The sequence below is a fragment of the Trichosurus vulpecula genome, chromosome 4 (assembly GCF_011100635.1).
Source record: "Trichosurus vulpecula isolate mTriVul1 chromosome 4, mTriVul1.pri, whole genome shotgun sequence".
NCBI classification, from domain to species: domain Eukaryota; kingdom Metazoa; phylum Chordata; class Mammalia; order Diprotodontia; family Phalangeridae; genus Trichosurus; species Trichosurus vulpecula.
Window position 1 is genome coordinate 437,423,326 of NC_050576.1, and position 17,258 is coordinate 437,440,583.

Consider the following 17,258-nt stretch of genomic DNA (forward strand, 5'->3'; position numbering starts at 1 on the left):
GCAGAGTGCTGGACACACAGAAGGTAGACCATGGTTTGTACACATGATGTTTATATGGCATGTGTCTACAAGAAGCTTAAAATGTCAGCTTTTTGAAGCCAGGAATCATTTTTGTCTGATTCTTCACTGCTAATGCAGTGCCAGAACTGTCATGATAGAGGTGCAATTTTTGGTTTTGTTTTAAACTGAATTGAATAGAATAGAACATATGTTCTATCCCCCAGGGTGCATGAGGACAGAACTGGGCATGTAGAGAAAGCTCAACAAACACTTTCTGAAAGGATCATCAAGCAGCTGAGGAGCCTTCCAATGATCACTCCTACTGCTAATAAATGGGATATGTGTCATTGCTGTAAAGAGAAGATCTCAAATTGAAACAGCAAGAAACATGTTGTGTTGTCAAGCTCAAATGATAACATGGACTGGGCAAATCATGTCTCTACAGACAGATTTTGACACAATGCATGTTTGCGTTTCCCTCTCAGTGTTGGCAGCAGTAAATGCATGCTGCCTTCTCTCATCATATTTGGGCTGGATGTCCATTCAAATGTCCCTGTATCTGGGCTTCTTAATCTTTTAAATATATAGATACAAACTCCACAATCCATCTAAAATAAGATGAAACAATGGGGACTTCAGATGACATGAGATTTTGATACACACATGTGAGTACATAGGTGTATATGTAATGTGCATGTGTATATTTTGTTGCTTGTTGTTCAGTTGTTTCAGTCAGGTCTGACTCTTCATGACCCTATTTGGGGTTTTCTTGGCACAGACACTAGAAATTAATTTGACATTTCCTTCTCCAGCTCATTTTGCAGATGAGGAAACTGAGGTAAACAGGGTTAAGTGACTTGCTCAGGGTCACACAGCTAGTAAGTGTCTGAGGCCAGTTTTGAATTCAGATCTTCCTGACTCCAAGCTCAGCACTTTATCCATTGTCCATGTATGTATACAAATACACACACATACGTATGTGTGTATATTCACAGATTTACTTTTTTAAATGGATCTTCATTAGCACTTGGAATGTTAAACATGCTCTACAGTATTTATCTTTTTCTGAAGTAAACCAGCCAGGCACATCCCAAGGATATGGTGACCCTGGGATTCATGGGAATTCAGAGCAGTGTCACTAACAAAAGCAAAATCTGTTACTTTTTGGAAACAGGATATGTGCATGGAAACTTGGTTTCATCTCAGTCCCACCAGGATCCCAGAGTAAGGTATGAAGTCACCAAATGTTAGAATTAAAGGTGACCAAAGAGGTCATTGTCTCTGTTTAGCCAGTTGTTCTCATCTATGCTCAAAAGTGTCATTCCATTTCCTTTTGTCTATGTGGCACCCAGGGGCCAGAAGGCATGATGGGCAGAGCTGGTCTTCAATTTGATCCCCACCTCTGACACATCCTGGCTACGTGAGCCTGGCCAGGAAACTTAACTTCTCAGTGAAAGGGCTCATCTGCATTGGCAGAGGGATATTCCTTACCTGGGAATATTGTGTACCAATGGAATCACAAGTCTATTTCTTACCCCTTATTTGGCACATATTATATATTTACTGACCTGTGTGCATGTGTACCCACCACTGCCCCCAACTAGAATATAAGTTTCTGGACAGCAAGATTGACTTTGGCTTTCTTTGTGTAGACCCTTTTTAGATACATATTAGAATAAGACTCAGAAGAACAAAGTAAGGGGTACAGTCAAGACTATAACCAAATTTAATCAATTGTCAGCCCAATGGGCTTGCCAAGATGCCATGCTGTCTCTCCCATCCAGCCAATATTGGGAACAATTCTGTTTCACATTAAAGTTAATTTTGTGAAAGAGTGGAAATATCAAACTACTCCAGTATCTTTGCCAAGAAAACCCACCAAGAGCCAGAATGTCTGAAAGGACTGAGTAGCAAAGGAATGCTGAACTCAAAGCCTCCAGTCCTGTGTCTGAATGCCTGTTCTGCCACTTATTCCCTGTCTCTTCAGCCCAAACAGTCAGTCTCTCTAGACCTTGTTTTCCCCAAACATAAAGGAAGGGTTTGGACTCAATGACTTTGAAGCACCATTCTCCTTCTGGCTCTGTGACACTCTGATCAGGATTTAATGACCCACCAAGACTAAGCACAGCATGAAGACAAACATGTTGTCAATTCCTTTTTGCAGATATTCTATGGGTCACCAAAGCCCCTCCTTCCTCTGGACCATCGGATGACCAGCTCCTAGCTTTATCAATGACTGCATAGCCTAGCCCAGGAAATGTGAATTCTTATTGCCTCACTTTCACATCAAGTTAGAATAGGAATGGACCTTAGAGAGCAGCAGCCAGACTAACACAACCTTTGAGTGAATGGATCAGCACCAAGGTCAGTTCATATTGACTGGCTGTTTCCTTTCCCTCCTAATGACCTTTCCCATTTATTCTATCATTGGAAACATTGAGGGAAAGTTTGGCCACTCAGCTTCCTTTAATAATAAAGGTTATGGGTCCCCATTGGACACTTAACAATATCATTTACATACTTGCAAAAAATGATAATGCAAAAAGTAGTCTATGGAGAAACATTTCCAATGGACTTAAGAAACTATCACAAAGGACAGGATGTCCTGTGGTTTTCACTAACTCAACATGTCCAAAAGTCAAATCATTATCTTTCCCCCAAATTCCTCCCTACTTCAAAACATCCCATCAAGGGCTCTACCTTCGTCACAGTCAATGAGGCTTTCAGATTTGCTGGAATCCCCATCTTCTCATTCAGGTTCACCTAACCTACAAGATCTGTTTCCAGGGCTTGGCATTTCCACCTTCATGTTTGTTTTATGTGGCCCCTTCCCTCTGTTCTTTACCTCTTGTCTGGAGTATCACAGTTATCTTGGAAGTTGTCTCCTTGTTTCACTTCTCTCTGTACTCTAGTCTCTTCCATTCCACTGCCAAAGTAATTTTTTTCTAAAATATGTCAGCCCCATGCCACTCCCCAATTTGACTTCCTATTACTTCAAAAAACAAATGTAAAGTTATCTGGTTGGTATTTGAATTCCTTCATAATGTTGACCCTTCATAACCTCCCATCTTCTTAGCCATAATCCCCATTCATATACATGCTAAGATTTGTCTATACTCTTCTCTTTATGGTTTCTCAAATAAGGTTTTTCATCTCCCATTTATATGATTTTACTGGCTTAATACCTGGAATGCTAGCCTCCTCATCTGCCTTTTACCTTTCCTCTAGTCTCAGCTCACAACCTACCTTCTGCATGAGGCCTTTCCACTTCCCACCAGACCATGATGTGAGTGCCAACCCCTCAAAACTTCGAGTTAGGAGATTATCATCCACTCTCTTTTGAACTCTGTCCCTGCTCCTAACATTAATTCCATTTCTAACCCAAATTTTATATGCACCCTGTTTTTAATCCCTTATTCTAGTGCATCTGTGTCTGTGTGTATACCTATACATTATACTGAATTATTCATGTTTGTATCTACCATTATAATGAAACATTATTTTAGCTTTTGGTTTTCTTGCATTTTTTTTTATTTCTTCAGAATTTCACACAGTGCCTGGGACATAGTAAATCCCTAAAAATACTTTTTGACCAACTGACTAACCAAGAGTATTTAGGTTGACTTCCCCAGTGGTTAACTGGGCAAAGAACATGAACCAATAGTCATCAAAAGAACAGCAAACAACTAACAACAATATGAAATATTACACCAAATCACCAATAAGAAGACAAATGAAAATCAAATGAAGATCTCACTTCCCATACCCTAAACAATGGCAAAGCTCACAAAATTATAGAAATCAGCAACATTGAAAAGGACATGGGAAGAAAAATACTCTAACATACTTTTAATGGAGAAGGGAATTGGTCCAAATATTCTCCAAAGCAACTCAGAGCTATCATTAAAAATGATCAAAATCTGTACCAAGAGATTTCACAGTTAAGAACCTACCTAGAGAAGGTTAAAGCCCGAAAAAAAGATTCTGAATACACCCAAAAGTACATAACAGCCTTTTTGTGTCTGGTGATAACAAAGTATTTGAAATAAAAGTTAACACTTTTTTATTGTGAATGGAAAAATTAATGTAGGGCGTAAATATAGTCAATTTGGGGGCTCAGTAGTCAGATATATGGCATAGTGAAGTCAGGAAAACCTGGTTTGGAATTCTACCTCAGTTAAAACTAATTGTGCAACCCTGATCAAGCCATTAAAATTATTGGGGGCTTCAGTTTCTTTGCATGTAAAATGGACATAATTGTAACATGGATGAAATAAGGACTTGGGGGAAGGGACTGTCTTTTGCCTCTTTTTGTATCCCTAGTGCTTAGTGCAGTGCCTGGAACATAGTAGGTGCTTAATAAATGTTTATTGATTGTCTGATGGATTGTTTAATATATACTTGTTGATTGTATTCATGTGGGTTGTTGTAAAGACTAAATGAGATTATCATATGAAAAGTGTGCTGCAAGCCTTCTAGTATTATAAATGTTAGTTATTATTATCATAATTAAAGCAATATTATTGCACCATAAGGAAATATAAATAGAAAAATTTAGGGAAGCATCAGAAGACCTTTCTCAACTGCAGCAAAGTAAACAGAACTAAGAAAACACTATACCTAATGACTACATCAATGTAAATGAAAATACCAAAAACAAACAAGTGATTCTGAAGTTTGTTCTAATGACAAAGCTTTTCCATGGCAAAGAGAAGAGAAAATGCATCTTGCTCTCTTCTTGGCAGTACTTTTCACACATGATACTTTATCTCCCATGTCCATGCTTTGGCACTTACTGTCTCATATCTCTCCTTGCTTCCATCTCTTAAAATCTCTGGATTCCTTTGAGATTCAGCTTAAGCACTAGCTTCTGTAGGAGATCTTTCCTAGTTCCCCCAGCTGCCAAAACTGCTCCTTCTGAGGGTTCCTTTCTATTTGGTCTGTACATTTCTGCAAGTCCCTAGGTATTTATGTTTGTCTCACACCTTACAATGTAAGTTCCTTGAGAACTAGAACTGTTTTTTTTCTTTTTTACTTTGGGTATCTTCTGCTCAGCACATAGTCTAACCCACAGTAGGTCTTCAATAAAAGCTTGTTGACTGATTCGTTGTTATGTGGTTAATGACTATGGTACATGAACTGAATGTAGGAGCAGACCCAGTAGGTGTATCCTTTAGTTTTACTCTAATGATTTTCTTTTTCTTTTTTTTTCTTTGTTTACGATATGGTTGTGGTAGGTAGTATTGTACAAGTGGAAAAATTGTCTTTCTGTATCATTGGAAAGAACAAAATACCACAAAAAATATGAAATAATAAAGTGAGTTGGACTGAAAAAACAGAATGGAAAAGAAAAAGCTCATGGATACATGATAGCGTCTGATGCACTAGCACATGCATGAGGGAATTGACTTGTTCTGCTTAGTCCAAGGGAAAAGCCAAGGAGCAATGGGTAGATGTTATAAAGAGACAAACAAAGAGTTATGTAAGGAAAACCTGTCTAACAATCACAGCTCTCAAAGTGTGAAATTGCTTCATGATGACTTCATAGGTTAGTTCTTCCTAGAGGCCTTGAAATAAAGGGGGAGTTATCACTTCTTTGAGTAATGGCAGGGTATATTCTAGAAGCTATTCATTTTCAGATATAGGTTGGACTAATTGGCCTTATAGAACTTTTCCAACTATAAGATGATATGAATCTGAGAAGCTATAGGTAATGGAAAAAGGTCCAAAAAGATAAGGGGACATGAAAGGATTGAAAGAAAAGCAGAGGATTTGTCATTGGCAAAGAGGAATGTGACCACTACTGTGACACAAAATGGAGGAAAGAGATGGTGTAAGAAATGCACACACTCACAATTCAAGCTGTTGAGGAACAGAATGGGCTGCCTAACAGACTGGTGGGGAAGGGGAGATTGGAAGGCCAGTTATTGGATATGTTATAAAAGAGACTGAAATGGGCTAGTCCAAATGTCCTCTGAACTTATTTCACTTTTGAAATTTGGAGCCAGCACATTCCAGTGGAAAGGTCACAGAATTTAGAGTCACTGTACCAAGTTCCAATCTTGGCTCTACTACCTGTGGTCAGTAAATCTGCCAACTGATTCAAAATACGTAACTAAGGAACTAAATGCTCTTGGGAAGAAGAAAGTGGGAAGGAGAAGGGAAGGAGCAAATTCTTCACAACATAAAATAAATGAGCAAGACTGAGGCAAAGGACATACCATTAGAACTCTTTCTGACTAAAAAATTGGCTAAGATGGCAAGGGGGAAAATTTCAAATGACTGGTCATAAATTCCTCCAAAAGAGATTGGGATTATACTGGGGCAGGAGCAGTAAGGCAGGTGTGGAGGTTTCTTTTTCATCTTGCTTAACACCTAGCAGAGTCTTTCACACACAGCAATGTTCTAACAATATTCATTGAACGTAGCATTGAGGACACCGAGAACCAACACTTGACTTTCAACAAGTGCAGACACATACGGATGCTTCCCAGGATCCTCACAAAGCACAGACATCAGCCACAATGCATATTCCCTTTTAAGTGTCATCTGTCTGTCTTAGCATTACCACAATTAAACTTCTGACATTTCAGAATAACATTTATAATCTCTTCACAAGACTGGCATCCCTCTCTTTCCTTCCCTCTGCCCTCTCCATTTTGTCTTTCATTTTGAATGGGGAAATCACAATTTAAAAATCCACATTTGTGCCTAGACAGGATTATTCAAATTGGGATCCTAACTTTATAATCCCCTAGGGGACTGAAGTTTCTACAAGAAATCTTCAAATTCACGTGAACCTCGAGCAATGCATTTCGAGACCATCTTTGAGAGCAGCAAAAGAGAACCGCATCTCATTCCAAGACTCAGTACCCTAAATATCAAAGTCACCTTCTAAAGACAGAATCAATACGATGTCTCATTCAATTGCTCATTGCTTTCTTATCAAATGCATAGTAGCTGTGGGTGTGATTGGTAAAATACCAAACTCATTTAAAACAGTGCTAAATTCATATGTAGTGAGGAGCGATTAGCATCTAGGATCAATTGAGTTCCTCCAAATCACGGATAAAATAATAGATATAGGAAAGACAAAAAAGTGAAAGGCTTCTCCCCTTTCAGACTGTGCAATGGTCCACATGCACTTTACATAGGGATGATGAATAAATTTAATAAAGGTAGATTGAGGCAGACTCCAAGCAACATGAGTTTATTAAGAGTGACACAAATAGCTGTTAACAAAGTGGGTTAGCCTGGTAACCTCAGCAATGCCAGTGACCTGAAGAGAAGGAGGGAACCCTCTTTAATGATCCACAACAAAGCAAAGGTCTTGGTAGATATGGAGAAAAGGTGATAGATTGTGGGGTTGAAGCAGGAATTACTATTGGCTCCACCGAGAAAGGTGAGGCCAATTAAATTAAAGCATGCTCATTTTTTATGGAACCCATCTACATCCTGTATGCTTTGCTAGGGATCAAAACTACCAGAAACTGTCTCCTTAGAAGAGATGAAACTCCCCTAATTATGCAAAGGACAGATAACATATCTTTTAGGTATGGCAACAAGCTAGCTTGTTGGGCTTAACAGACATCCAGGAAGTATTCCAGGGGCACTGACATGAGAGATAACAACTTCTCTTTTAAACTAACTTTAAGCTAGTTCAGGCATTTTCAGTCTGACTCTTCATTCATTTCTGACTCTTTGTGACCTCATTTGGGATTTTCTTGGCAAAGCTACCACAGAGGAAAAACTAAACTCCTAAACTCAACTCAAGGACTTAGAAATGTGGCTAAAGGCAGATCCAGACTCAATTACAAAAATCAATACAGCATAAAATCAATTACATTGTAGAATCCACAAGGTAGAAATCTATATAGTAGAAACCAGAAGTAATATTCATTTTCATCTTTTCAGGTACTAAATAGGCCTCTAGTTTCTACTTAACAGAGCATTTGAAATGTACATAAGCATCTCTTTTGAGATCTGTGAAGTAATTCTTATTATCAATTTAACAGTATTATAGGGTAACTAGTCACGGGATGGCTGAAGGCTCAAGAATGCTTCCAAGTGGACTTGAAAAGGAAGTTAGATAACTCTGAAATATCTTTTAATAATAACAGAAATAGGAAGAATAGTATTAATAAAGTGCTTTAAGCTTTGCAAAGTGCTTTGCATAGGTCATCTCATTTCATTCTCACCAAAACCTTTGCAGCTAAGTGTCTTTATTATCCCTATTTTACAGAAGAGGGTAAGCTGAGGCAGAGGTTAAGTGACTTAATTATAGTCACACAGCTAGGCTATATTGCAACACAGGTCTCCTTAACTACAGGTCCATCACTCTATCTGCTGCACCATCAAGCTTCCCAGGTTGAGAGATATTTATCTTATGCATTACAGAAAAAAACAAAACAGATATGGAAGAAACACTCGGTTCCTGAGAGGGAATCATTCTTCACTTTTCCCCTTACGGTTTTTTTTTTTTTTCCCCACATTCTATAGATCACCACTCTTCCTAACTTTTTATAGCATATAACAGTGTTGACCACCATAGACTGTCCAGCTTTTCATGACTGCTTGCCCCTACTTGTGCGACCACTCCTCAGTTGGTTTTGCTGGATATTCATATACACATAACGCCTACTCATTGGTAGTGTTCCTTTAGGCTCTGTCCTAGGTCCTGTTCTCTTCTTCTCTTCTATGCACTCTCATTTGGTCATAATATCAGCTCCAATGGTATAACTGATCTTCTTTATACAGAAGATTCCCTAATCTATAGATTTAGCCCTTTTCTTTTGCCTGACCTCCAGCCTTGCACTATGAAATGCCTATTGGATATTTTCAGCTGAATGTCTCACAGATATCTCAAACTCAGTATTCCAACACAGAATTCACTATATTTTTTTTCCCTGAAATCCACTCTTATTGCAAATTTCTTTATTTATGTCAAGGGCACCACCATCCTTCCAGACACCCACATTCACAATCCATGTTATCATCCTTAACTCCTTATGTAAATACATCTCATATAAACAATTATTTCTCAAATCTTGCCATTTGAACCTTTACAAATTTTCCTGTTTATATTTCCTTCACTTTAATCACATGCCCAACATCTTCCTCCAGGGTTTCATCAGATCTTGCAATAATGTCCTAATTTGTGAATTCCTCCCCTATACCAATCCTTCCTTAACACATCTGCCAAAGTAATTTTATTAAATTGCAGGTCTGAACATGTTACCCCCTATTCAATAAATTCTGGTAATTCAATTTCTTCTAATATAAAATATAAACTATTTGGCATTTAAAGTTCATCACAACCCATACCATTCATAACTTTCTAGGTTTGTTCTGTGTTACTTTCTTCCCCACACTCAATGATCCAAACAAACTGCCCTTACTGCTGTTCCTCACACATAATTGTTCATCTCACCTCCTTGCCTTGGTTTTCTCTCCATGCCACCACCTTTTGGAATAGCTAGTATTCTTCAAGACTCAGTTCAAGTACCATATTTACATGACTCTTTTCTTGGTTTCTCTGTTGTATTTGATGTGCATACTTCTTGTATATACTTAAATACATGGATGATGTTTTCATCATCGGAATGGAAATACCTTGAGGATAGGGGATACTTCACTTTCATTGTGGTATTCCCAGTGCATAGCACAATCTCTGGTACAGAGTGGTGATTTAATATATCTCTCCTGATTAATTCCAGAGCACAGGAAGGAGAGGGGATTACCCCCTCCTTTAAAGAGCAGAGAAACTTGCCTACTAGGCTATGCTCCCACCCAGTAGGAAGCAGCCTCAAAGATCCCATTGACATAGCTTAATTGTCATATGAAAATGAGTGGGTCCATGAAGCCTAGTGAAGAAACTTACCCAACAAAGAAGCTGCAGCCAAGGGAAACTGTAGAAAAAACCATGAAAAAAGAAAATATGTTTGGGCTGGAAAAGTGCTGAAAGAGTGACTCACCTTGGCCACATGTATTCCCTGTACGCCTATCTCTTTACTAGTACAATATCTGTGTGTGTGTATGTGTGTGTGTGTGTGTGTGTGTGTATGCGTGTGTGTGTGTGTGTGTGTGTGTGTGTGTGTGTGTGTGTGTGTGTTTGGGGGATGTGTGGGTGTGGGTGGGCTTAGTCTTCTCATTTAAACAGTATTGTGAGGGGAGGAGGAATGTTTTCTTATTATGGTTTATGTATTGCCATTACAGAAGTATTTTTTTTCCTTTGAGCTGTTTCCTCTGGCTTAATATTAAAGGTACATACACTGGTAAGGGCTCGTAATCTATTTTTAGAAGCATGGACTTACAAAGTACCTTAAATGTGGGATAGTCATCTTATAGGTGACCCTACCTGTGGATACAAATCCAGAAAAGACACCACATATGCTCATTGTCATCATGCATTTTCTCAATCCACAGAGACTAATATTACAACTACTGTGATATGGCAAAACATAGTTATGTTAAAAAAAAGTTTGGACATAAGAGTCTCTTCCAAACCTTTTATTGCACTGATAAGGGAACTGAAAAGCCAAGAGATTAAGTGACTTCTCTAAGGTCACACAGTAAATATCAGAGCCTGGATTCAATCTCAGGTCCTCCAAAGTCATAATCCATGCCATTTTTAACACTGTCTGTTTGAACTTCTAGCTACAGATGATTTCCACACCTCATCAGAATATAATTTTAGCCCTCTATATACAGTAATGATGCCCCTGACCCAGTTTTAGAAGGGAATGTGTTTTCAAACTGGTTTTCCAGGAACAGCTAAGGAAGGGTTTACAATAACCTACACCTGTAATGTATACCAAACATTTGAGTTGTCTGTATCCGGATTAAGGGTGCTGCCTAGGTAACAGAACAAAGATTGTTATCCCAGATTGGGAGGGTTTTTTGGGGGAGGAAGGGGGAAAGTAACTTACATTTTTGCCTCTCTAAATACCATTTTCAAGTAAAGAAAAAGTAATTACATAAACACTAAGAAGGAAGAATACTGGATTTCTGTATATGATCTAATGATAACCCCAAGACCAATCAACAATTGCAGAATGACTTGGTAAGAACCACAGCATTTTCCATTTTACGAGACTGTCTCATATATGCACACAGTGAAAATGGACTCTCCCAGAGCCATAGCCCACATCTTAGCAAGGAACTGATATTCAGCAAGATGGAGTAAAAGTTGAGATAGCAAAGACCTTTCTTCTTTTAGAGCGCATAGCATTTCACAAGGTTTTATTGCAACTGACCCTGCACATCAGCGGAAGTGAGCTGAGCTTATCTGGGAGGGAGGGAGGGAAGAAGGGAAGGATGGAGGGAGGGAGGGATAAGAAAAGGTTTTCATTTTTTTTTCACTGCCCTGCTCTTTGCAATCATTCTTCTATGTCTTTGCTATTAGTGACGGAGCTGTTACTTACCACATTAACTGTTTAATAATGTCTCTTATATACCATCTATGTAGGACAGAAACTCGGCATTCTGTGACCTCTTTGAAAGGCAGCATAGTACAATAGAGACAATACTGGATTTGGAGTCACAGGAGATGAGTTCAAATCCTAGCTCTGACACTTAGTCACTGTGTGACCTTAAGCAAGTCACTTAAAAACCTGAGCCTTGGTTTCGTTATCTGTTAAACGAAGGAGGGGAGGGACTACTTGATCTCTAAGATCCCTTCCATCTTTAAATCTATGATTCTAAATTGCATTTTCAGAATGTCAAGAAGAGGAAAACTCAGTCTGATGGCCTGAAGAGGATTCTTCTAGATGAGGATAAAGTTCTCAGTGAAGATAGAATCATCACTGGACTTTCATAGAAAGAGGGCTTTACGTTTTTCTGAGAACTGGAGGTATGAGATGGGAATATTTTGGTGAATTAGGAAATCAAGAATTGGGGAAATGGGGTACTCTAGTGTTTGTGCTATTTTTATTTTTTCCATTACTTAAGCCTAGTAATTAATAAACCATCCCTAATCGAGTGGATTAACATGGCTCAAATTCTGTGGCAACTTTAAAATGCCATATATAATGGCAGCTATACAGTATATCTGTACTGGAATTTCTTCATTATTATTACCATTAATAATAATTAGTTTTATCACCATTATGAGCATAATGAAGAGTTTAGAGGCCATTACAAAAAGCAACAGCTCCTTTGTATCTAAAGCTGGGAACCGTCAATAATTGGATTTAATGCAAACAAACAACTGTGAGCCAGAAGTCATGAATTCTCAAAGAGAAAAATTGGCTTCAAAGCCACCCTCAGATACTGACCAGGCAATTCAGAGCAAGTCACTTAACCTTTATATGCCTCATTTTCCTTAACCGTAAAACAAGGGTCTTGAAACCAGATGGTTGCTAAGGTTTCTTCAACCTCAAACCCCAGATAATTTATGCACTTAATTCTTCCTTTTGCATTAATATTCTATTACCACTATGTGAAAGTGAGAAAGAAAGAAAATCAGAAGGAAAAAGGGAAGGACAGAAGGGTAGAAAGATAGAGAGAAGGAAGGAAAAGAAAAAAATGAAGGAAGGAAGGAAGGAACAAAGGGAGGGAGGGAGGGAGGGAGGGAGAGAGGGAGGAAGGAAGGAAGGAAGGAAGGAAGGAAGGAAGGAAGGAAGGAAGGAAGGAAAGAGAGGAAAGTCAATGGATATAAGCCTAAGCATCACATGGGACCAGCAGCTCGCCATTTCATTTTCTTGTTACTGTTTTTTTTTTTAAAAATGGAGTCTTAAAGATGGACTGCATTGATTTCAATTTGATCAGAAGCAGACTAGTTGTCCTTACTGTAGTCACTGTTCTCGTCCTTGGTGCCATCGATTGTGCCATCTGGGTGCATCTGCAGGAAATATCCCTGCTGGCTGAATAACCTTGTCACAATTCCTTTCAGCTGGGGTTCTGCAAAACAAAATCAAATAGTTACTCATTCTTTTTAATTAAAAAAAAAAGATGGCAAAACATGTCCACAAGTTGTCAAAAGGAATCCTGGGTAAATTATTCATCCCTTAAGCAGCCTGCCCATAGCACAATTCAATAAGTATTCAGGAGAAAGAGTATCTGAATAATACTTTTGGGTTTTTTTTCCCCTTCAGAGGGAAAATCACAGTACTTTGTAACCATCAGCCAAATGTAAATAAATGAAAGCTAATTACTACCCATTGAGTATATCTAAGAGAATGCAGAGGAATTTAAATTAAAAAAAAAAAAGATTGTCTCTGGCCTCTTCCTGGTGTTGCAGCTTGAAGATAGGGTTTGTATTTACAATTCAATTTCAGGCATGGAAAGGGATGAAATTTTCATGGCAACCAGCATTGTACCTGACCCTAGGCACTGACCATAAATACATGCAGATGGCTGATTGGGAGTATGTGAGCAGGGTCTGGGTCAGTTCTGTTAGAACCTTATGCAGCACAAAATCAGAGAAGAGTACTCTTAATGCTGAGAAAAGAAGCCACAAACTGATAGCCTTGTCAATGTGAGACATCAGGGGGTGTGCTTCAGATGCAAATACTGTACTTTTAGAAATAGGACCCTAGCACCAAGGAAAATTTTATTCAATGTTAATGATCGATGTCAATTTTTTTGTATCTCCAGCACAAAACACCAGCCAAACAAAACACAAATTCTTCATGAATGCTGGTTTGTTGAAGGATAAAAACAAATTTCCCTTCTTTCTATGGAGAGGTGAGGGAGGAATGGGGTGGAATGAGACACACAGTTTCAGATAAGGTTGCCCAGTTGGGTCTACTAGACTCTTTCTTTTTTAGAAGGGAGGAGTCAGTGTTGACAGGAATAACAGGAGACATCAATGGCCCAACACAAAAGTATTGATCAAATGATAATGACAAAGAGGAGGAGGATAAAAATTAAACCTACACACCTCTGAAAAAATCCAATGGATATACTTGCCCTGTCCATTAAAAAAAGACTCAGAAAGAAGGAAATGATTGAAATAATTTCTTCCCTTGAATAAAAAAAAATACTTTGAAAATATTTCCTCTAAAGAGTCCATGCTAAATTATTCATTATCCAATCTCTGATTTGACTATGCCTATGAATGAAAATATAGGGATGAGGAAGGAGACAGGAAGAAATATATGGTGTCGCTGTTCAGTAAGAGCACTAGCTTGCCTCCTAGTATGGTGGTGGTAGAGATAATCACCCAATCGACTTGTTCCCTTAACCCTAATTATAAGCCCACTTTGACCCTTTAGTACCCAAACTCACAGACATGAAGAAGGAACCCAGAACTTTGGTGATTGCTCTGGTGGTCTTGATTTACTAGAGGATAAGTCATGTCAACCATGCTGATGATTTTGGAAGGAATTGGAAAAAGAAGATCATATATTTGTCTCCAACCTTCCAAGTCAAGAAAAGTGCCAGAATCAGCAGAGATGAACATAGAACTTGGATCTCCTAACTCCCGACAAATATGAGTTCTGCTGGGACATCCTGTCACTCATTTCAAAAGTCTGCAATTTCTTGGGCAGGGGAAGTTTTTCCATCAAAACAAAATGAAACCAGATTCTAATTGCTAATATAATTGCTTCAGGTTCAGAGAGGATCACTGATTAGTAACATCCCACCATGTCTGACTGTCCTACCTTTGGGGCTTGGCCATGCATCTAGTATCTGAAGGGGACTTGAACCCAGACCTTTCCACACAAACTCAGAATCTGGCTACTTTGCCTCCCATCGTGCCACTCATAGTCATGAAAGAATTGTAATAAAAGTGAAAATTTAGGTTACTTGATTTAAAATGGATCTCAGTGAATAAAATCATTAACTCTCCTGTTCTCCAAAGGTCCTTGTTTTTATTCAAGGTACTATTACCTCCAAACCACCTCTTTCTAATTCTATTTCCATAAAATCTTTCAAATCCCCTCCCTTCTCTCCACTCATAAGCTTCCCAACCTAATTGAAGCTCTCATCACTGCCCCACTAGAATATTGCAATAATCTAGTTGATCTTCAGCTGCTTGGGCTTTACCCTTTCTAAACTATCAGCAGGACCAAAATAAGATTACTAAAGGACAGCCTCCAGCCCCCTGCTCCAAAGCTTCCCTCTTATCTATAGGATAAAACACCTGTGCTCTATGGCTAGCATCTCAGGCCTTTGATGACTTGGCTCTAGCTTCCCCTTTCCTTTGGTACATTGCTCCACATTTAAGGCATTCCCAGTCCCAGCCAAACTAAATTACCATTTGATCCCTGACCTCTGTATTCTTCTCCTACTTTTGTCCATTTGCACAGGCCAAGGTCCGCACAGGCCAAGGTCCATGCATGGAATGCACACTCTCTTCTCATTTGCTTCCAAGACGTTGTATCTTCATTCAAGGCCCAGTTGGCATGTGACACCCCTCCAGTTATTGGCACTGACTCTCATTCTTCAAAATCGTGGAGCCCTTTATTTATATGCCAATTTTGTATTCCCCCATCAGATGGTAATCCCCCTGAAAGCAGGGCCTAATGTAACTTTGTCCTTATATCCTCAACCTGAACCCATGTCTTGTCAGCTGTAGGCTCTTCATATGTGTCTGCTGAATTGAAGGTTATGCAATAATGTTCTTTGCCCCACTCATTTAAAAGGCTTCTCCTTAAGAAAACCCATTTCCAGTGGTTTTCTGTACATGTGTAGGGAGTTAGATAAGGTGAGGATAGCACAGATTTTCCCTCTATTTCAAGAACAAGTGTGTTGGTTAGGGATGGGGAGAACGTTAGGGGAAACCAATAAGGCCAACTTATGGGGGTACCTGGAGAAGTTGCCTGCCTGGGGAGGGGCAGAAAGAGTCTGTGATTAGTATCATTGAAAGGAAGACCAAGGAGGTCACAGACACACAGGTGGCCTTCCTGTGACATTATGGTATTATCCAGCGTCTACAAATGCTGTTTGCTTTTTGCCATGATCACTATATTCACTGAAATAGCATTCCTGTCATGGGAAACTCTGCTAGAGTGCTCTGGGAATTGGGGCTGGTAACTCCTCTTGATGCTAATGAGAAGAGCTCCTAACCTCTGAGCATCAGAGCTAGAAGCACTCCCAAAGTCAATGTGAGATGATCCAAGATTTTAAAGGCACTGTGCTGTGCAAGTGACAAAGGAGAGAAGAGGTAGGGGCAAATGTCCTCTTATGTGCTTCTTCTCCTGACTAAGTGTGTGGATGTAACCTGTGGTTGTTTATCAATCTATAAACATTTCCCAGGCACTGTGCTATTCACTAGGGATGCAAAAAGATAGAAAAGACAGTCCCTGCCATCAAGGAGCTCACAGTCTAATGGGGAGGCAACATGCAAACAAACCTGTAGTGTACAAACAAGTTATGGACAGGATAAATAGGAAATAACTAAGAGAGGGAAGGTACTAGAATTAAGAGGGCCTGGGAAAGTCTTCCTGTGGAAGGTGGGATTTCAGTTGGGACTTAAATAAAGGGAATCCAGAGGGCAGAGATGAGGAGAAAGCACATTCCAGGCATAGGGGACAGCCAGAGGAAATGCCTGGACAAGAAATTGGATGTTTTTTTGTGGAATAAGGAGGCCTGCATCATTAGATTGACCAATATGTGATGGGGGAGTAAAATATGAGAAGGCTAGAAAGGTAGGAGAGAGGCAAGATTATGATGGACTTTGAATGCCAAGCAGAGGACTTAGCGAGCCCCTAGAATTTGAGTACAGGATGTAGGGGGTGTGGGGGGAGAAGGAGGGTGGGGAGGGGTTGATGATCAAACCTGGGATTTAGGAAAATCACTTTGGTGGCTGAATGGAGGATGTACTGGATCAGGGAGAAACTTGAGGCAAGCAGAGCCCCAGCAGCCATTGCAATAGTCCATGTGTGAAGTGATGGGGGCCTGCAACATGGTGGGGACAAGGTCAGAGGAGAGAAGGAAACAGAGTCAGGAGATGTCACAAAAGTGAAACTGACAGACATTGGCAATAGATTGAATATAGTGGGTGAGACATAGATAGTGAGGAATCCAGGATGATAACTATGTTGTGAGCCTGAAGGACTAGGAAGATGCTGTTGCCCTGCACAGTAGTAGAGAAGGTAAGATGGAGGTGGAGGAAGGTTTAGGGGGAAAGAGAATGATTTCTGCTTTGTACATGTTGAGCTTAGGATGTCTGCTGGACATCCAGTTTGAGACATCTGAAAAGCAGTTGGAGATGCAAAATTGGAGGTCAGAAGAGAGGTTGGAGCAAAAAAGGTAGATATGAAAATCATCAGCGTACAAAGGCTTTTGAAATCTGTGGAGGCCAATGAGAC

General features: G+C 39.5%; 1 protein-coding gene across 1 annotated transcript in view; it reads right to left on the reverse strand.

Moving 5' to 3' along the window:
* The window catches only part of FGF12 (fibroblast growth factor 12), a 262,211-nt gene that overhangs the window by 208,618 nt on the left and 36,335 nt on the right, over positions 1-17,258 (reverse strand). The window contains exon 2 of the mRNA XM_036754914.1: positions 12,790-12,900. Coding sequence (XP_036610809.1) covers positions 12,790-12,900 — 111 coding nt within the window. The remainder of the gene's footprint in view (positions 1-12,789; positions 12,901-17,258) is intronic.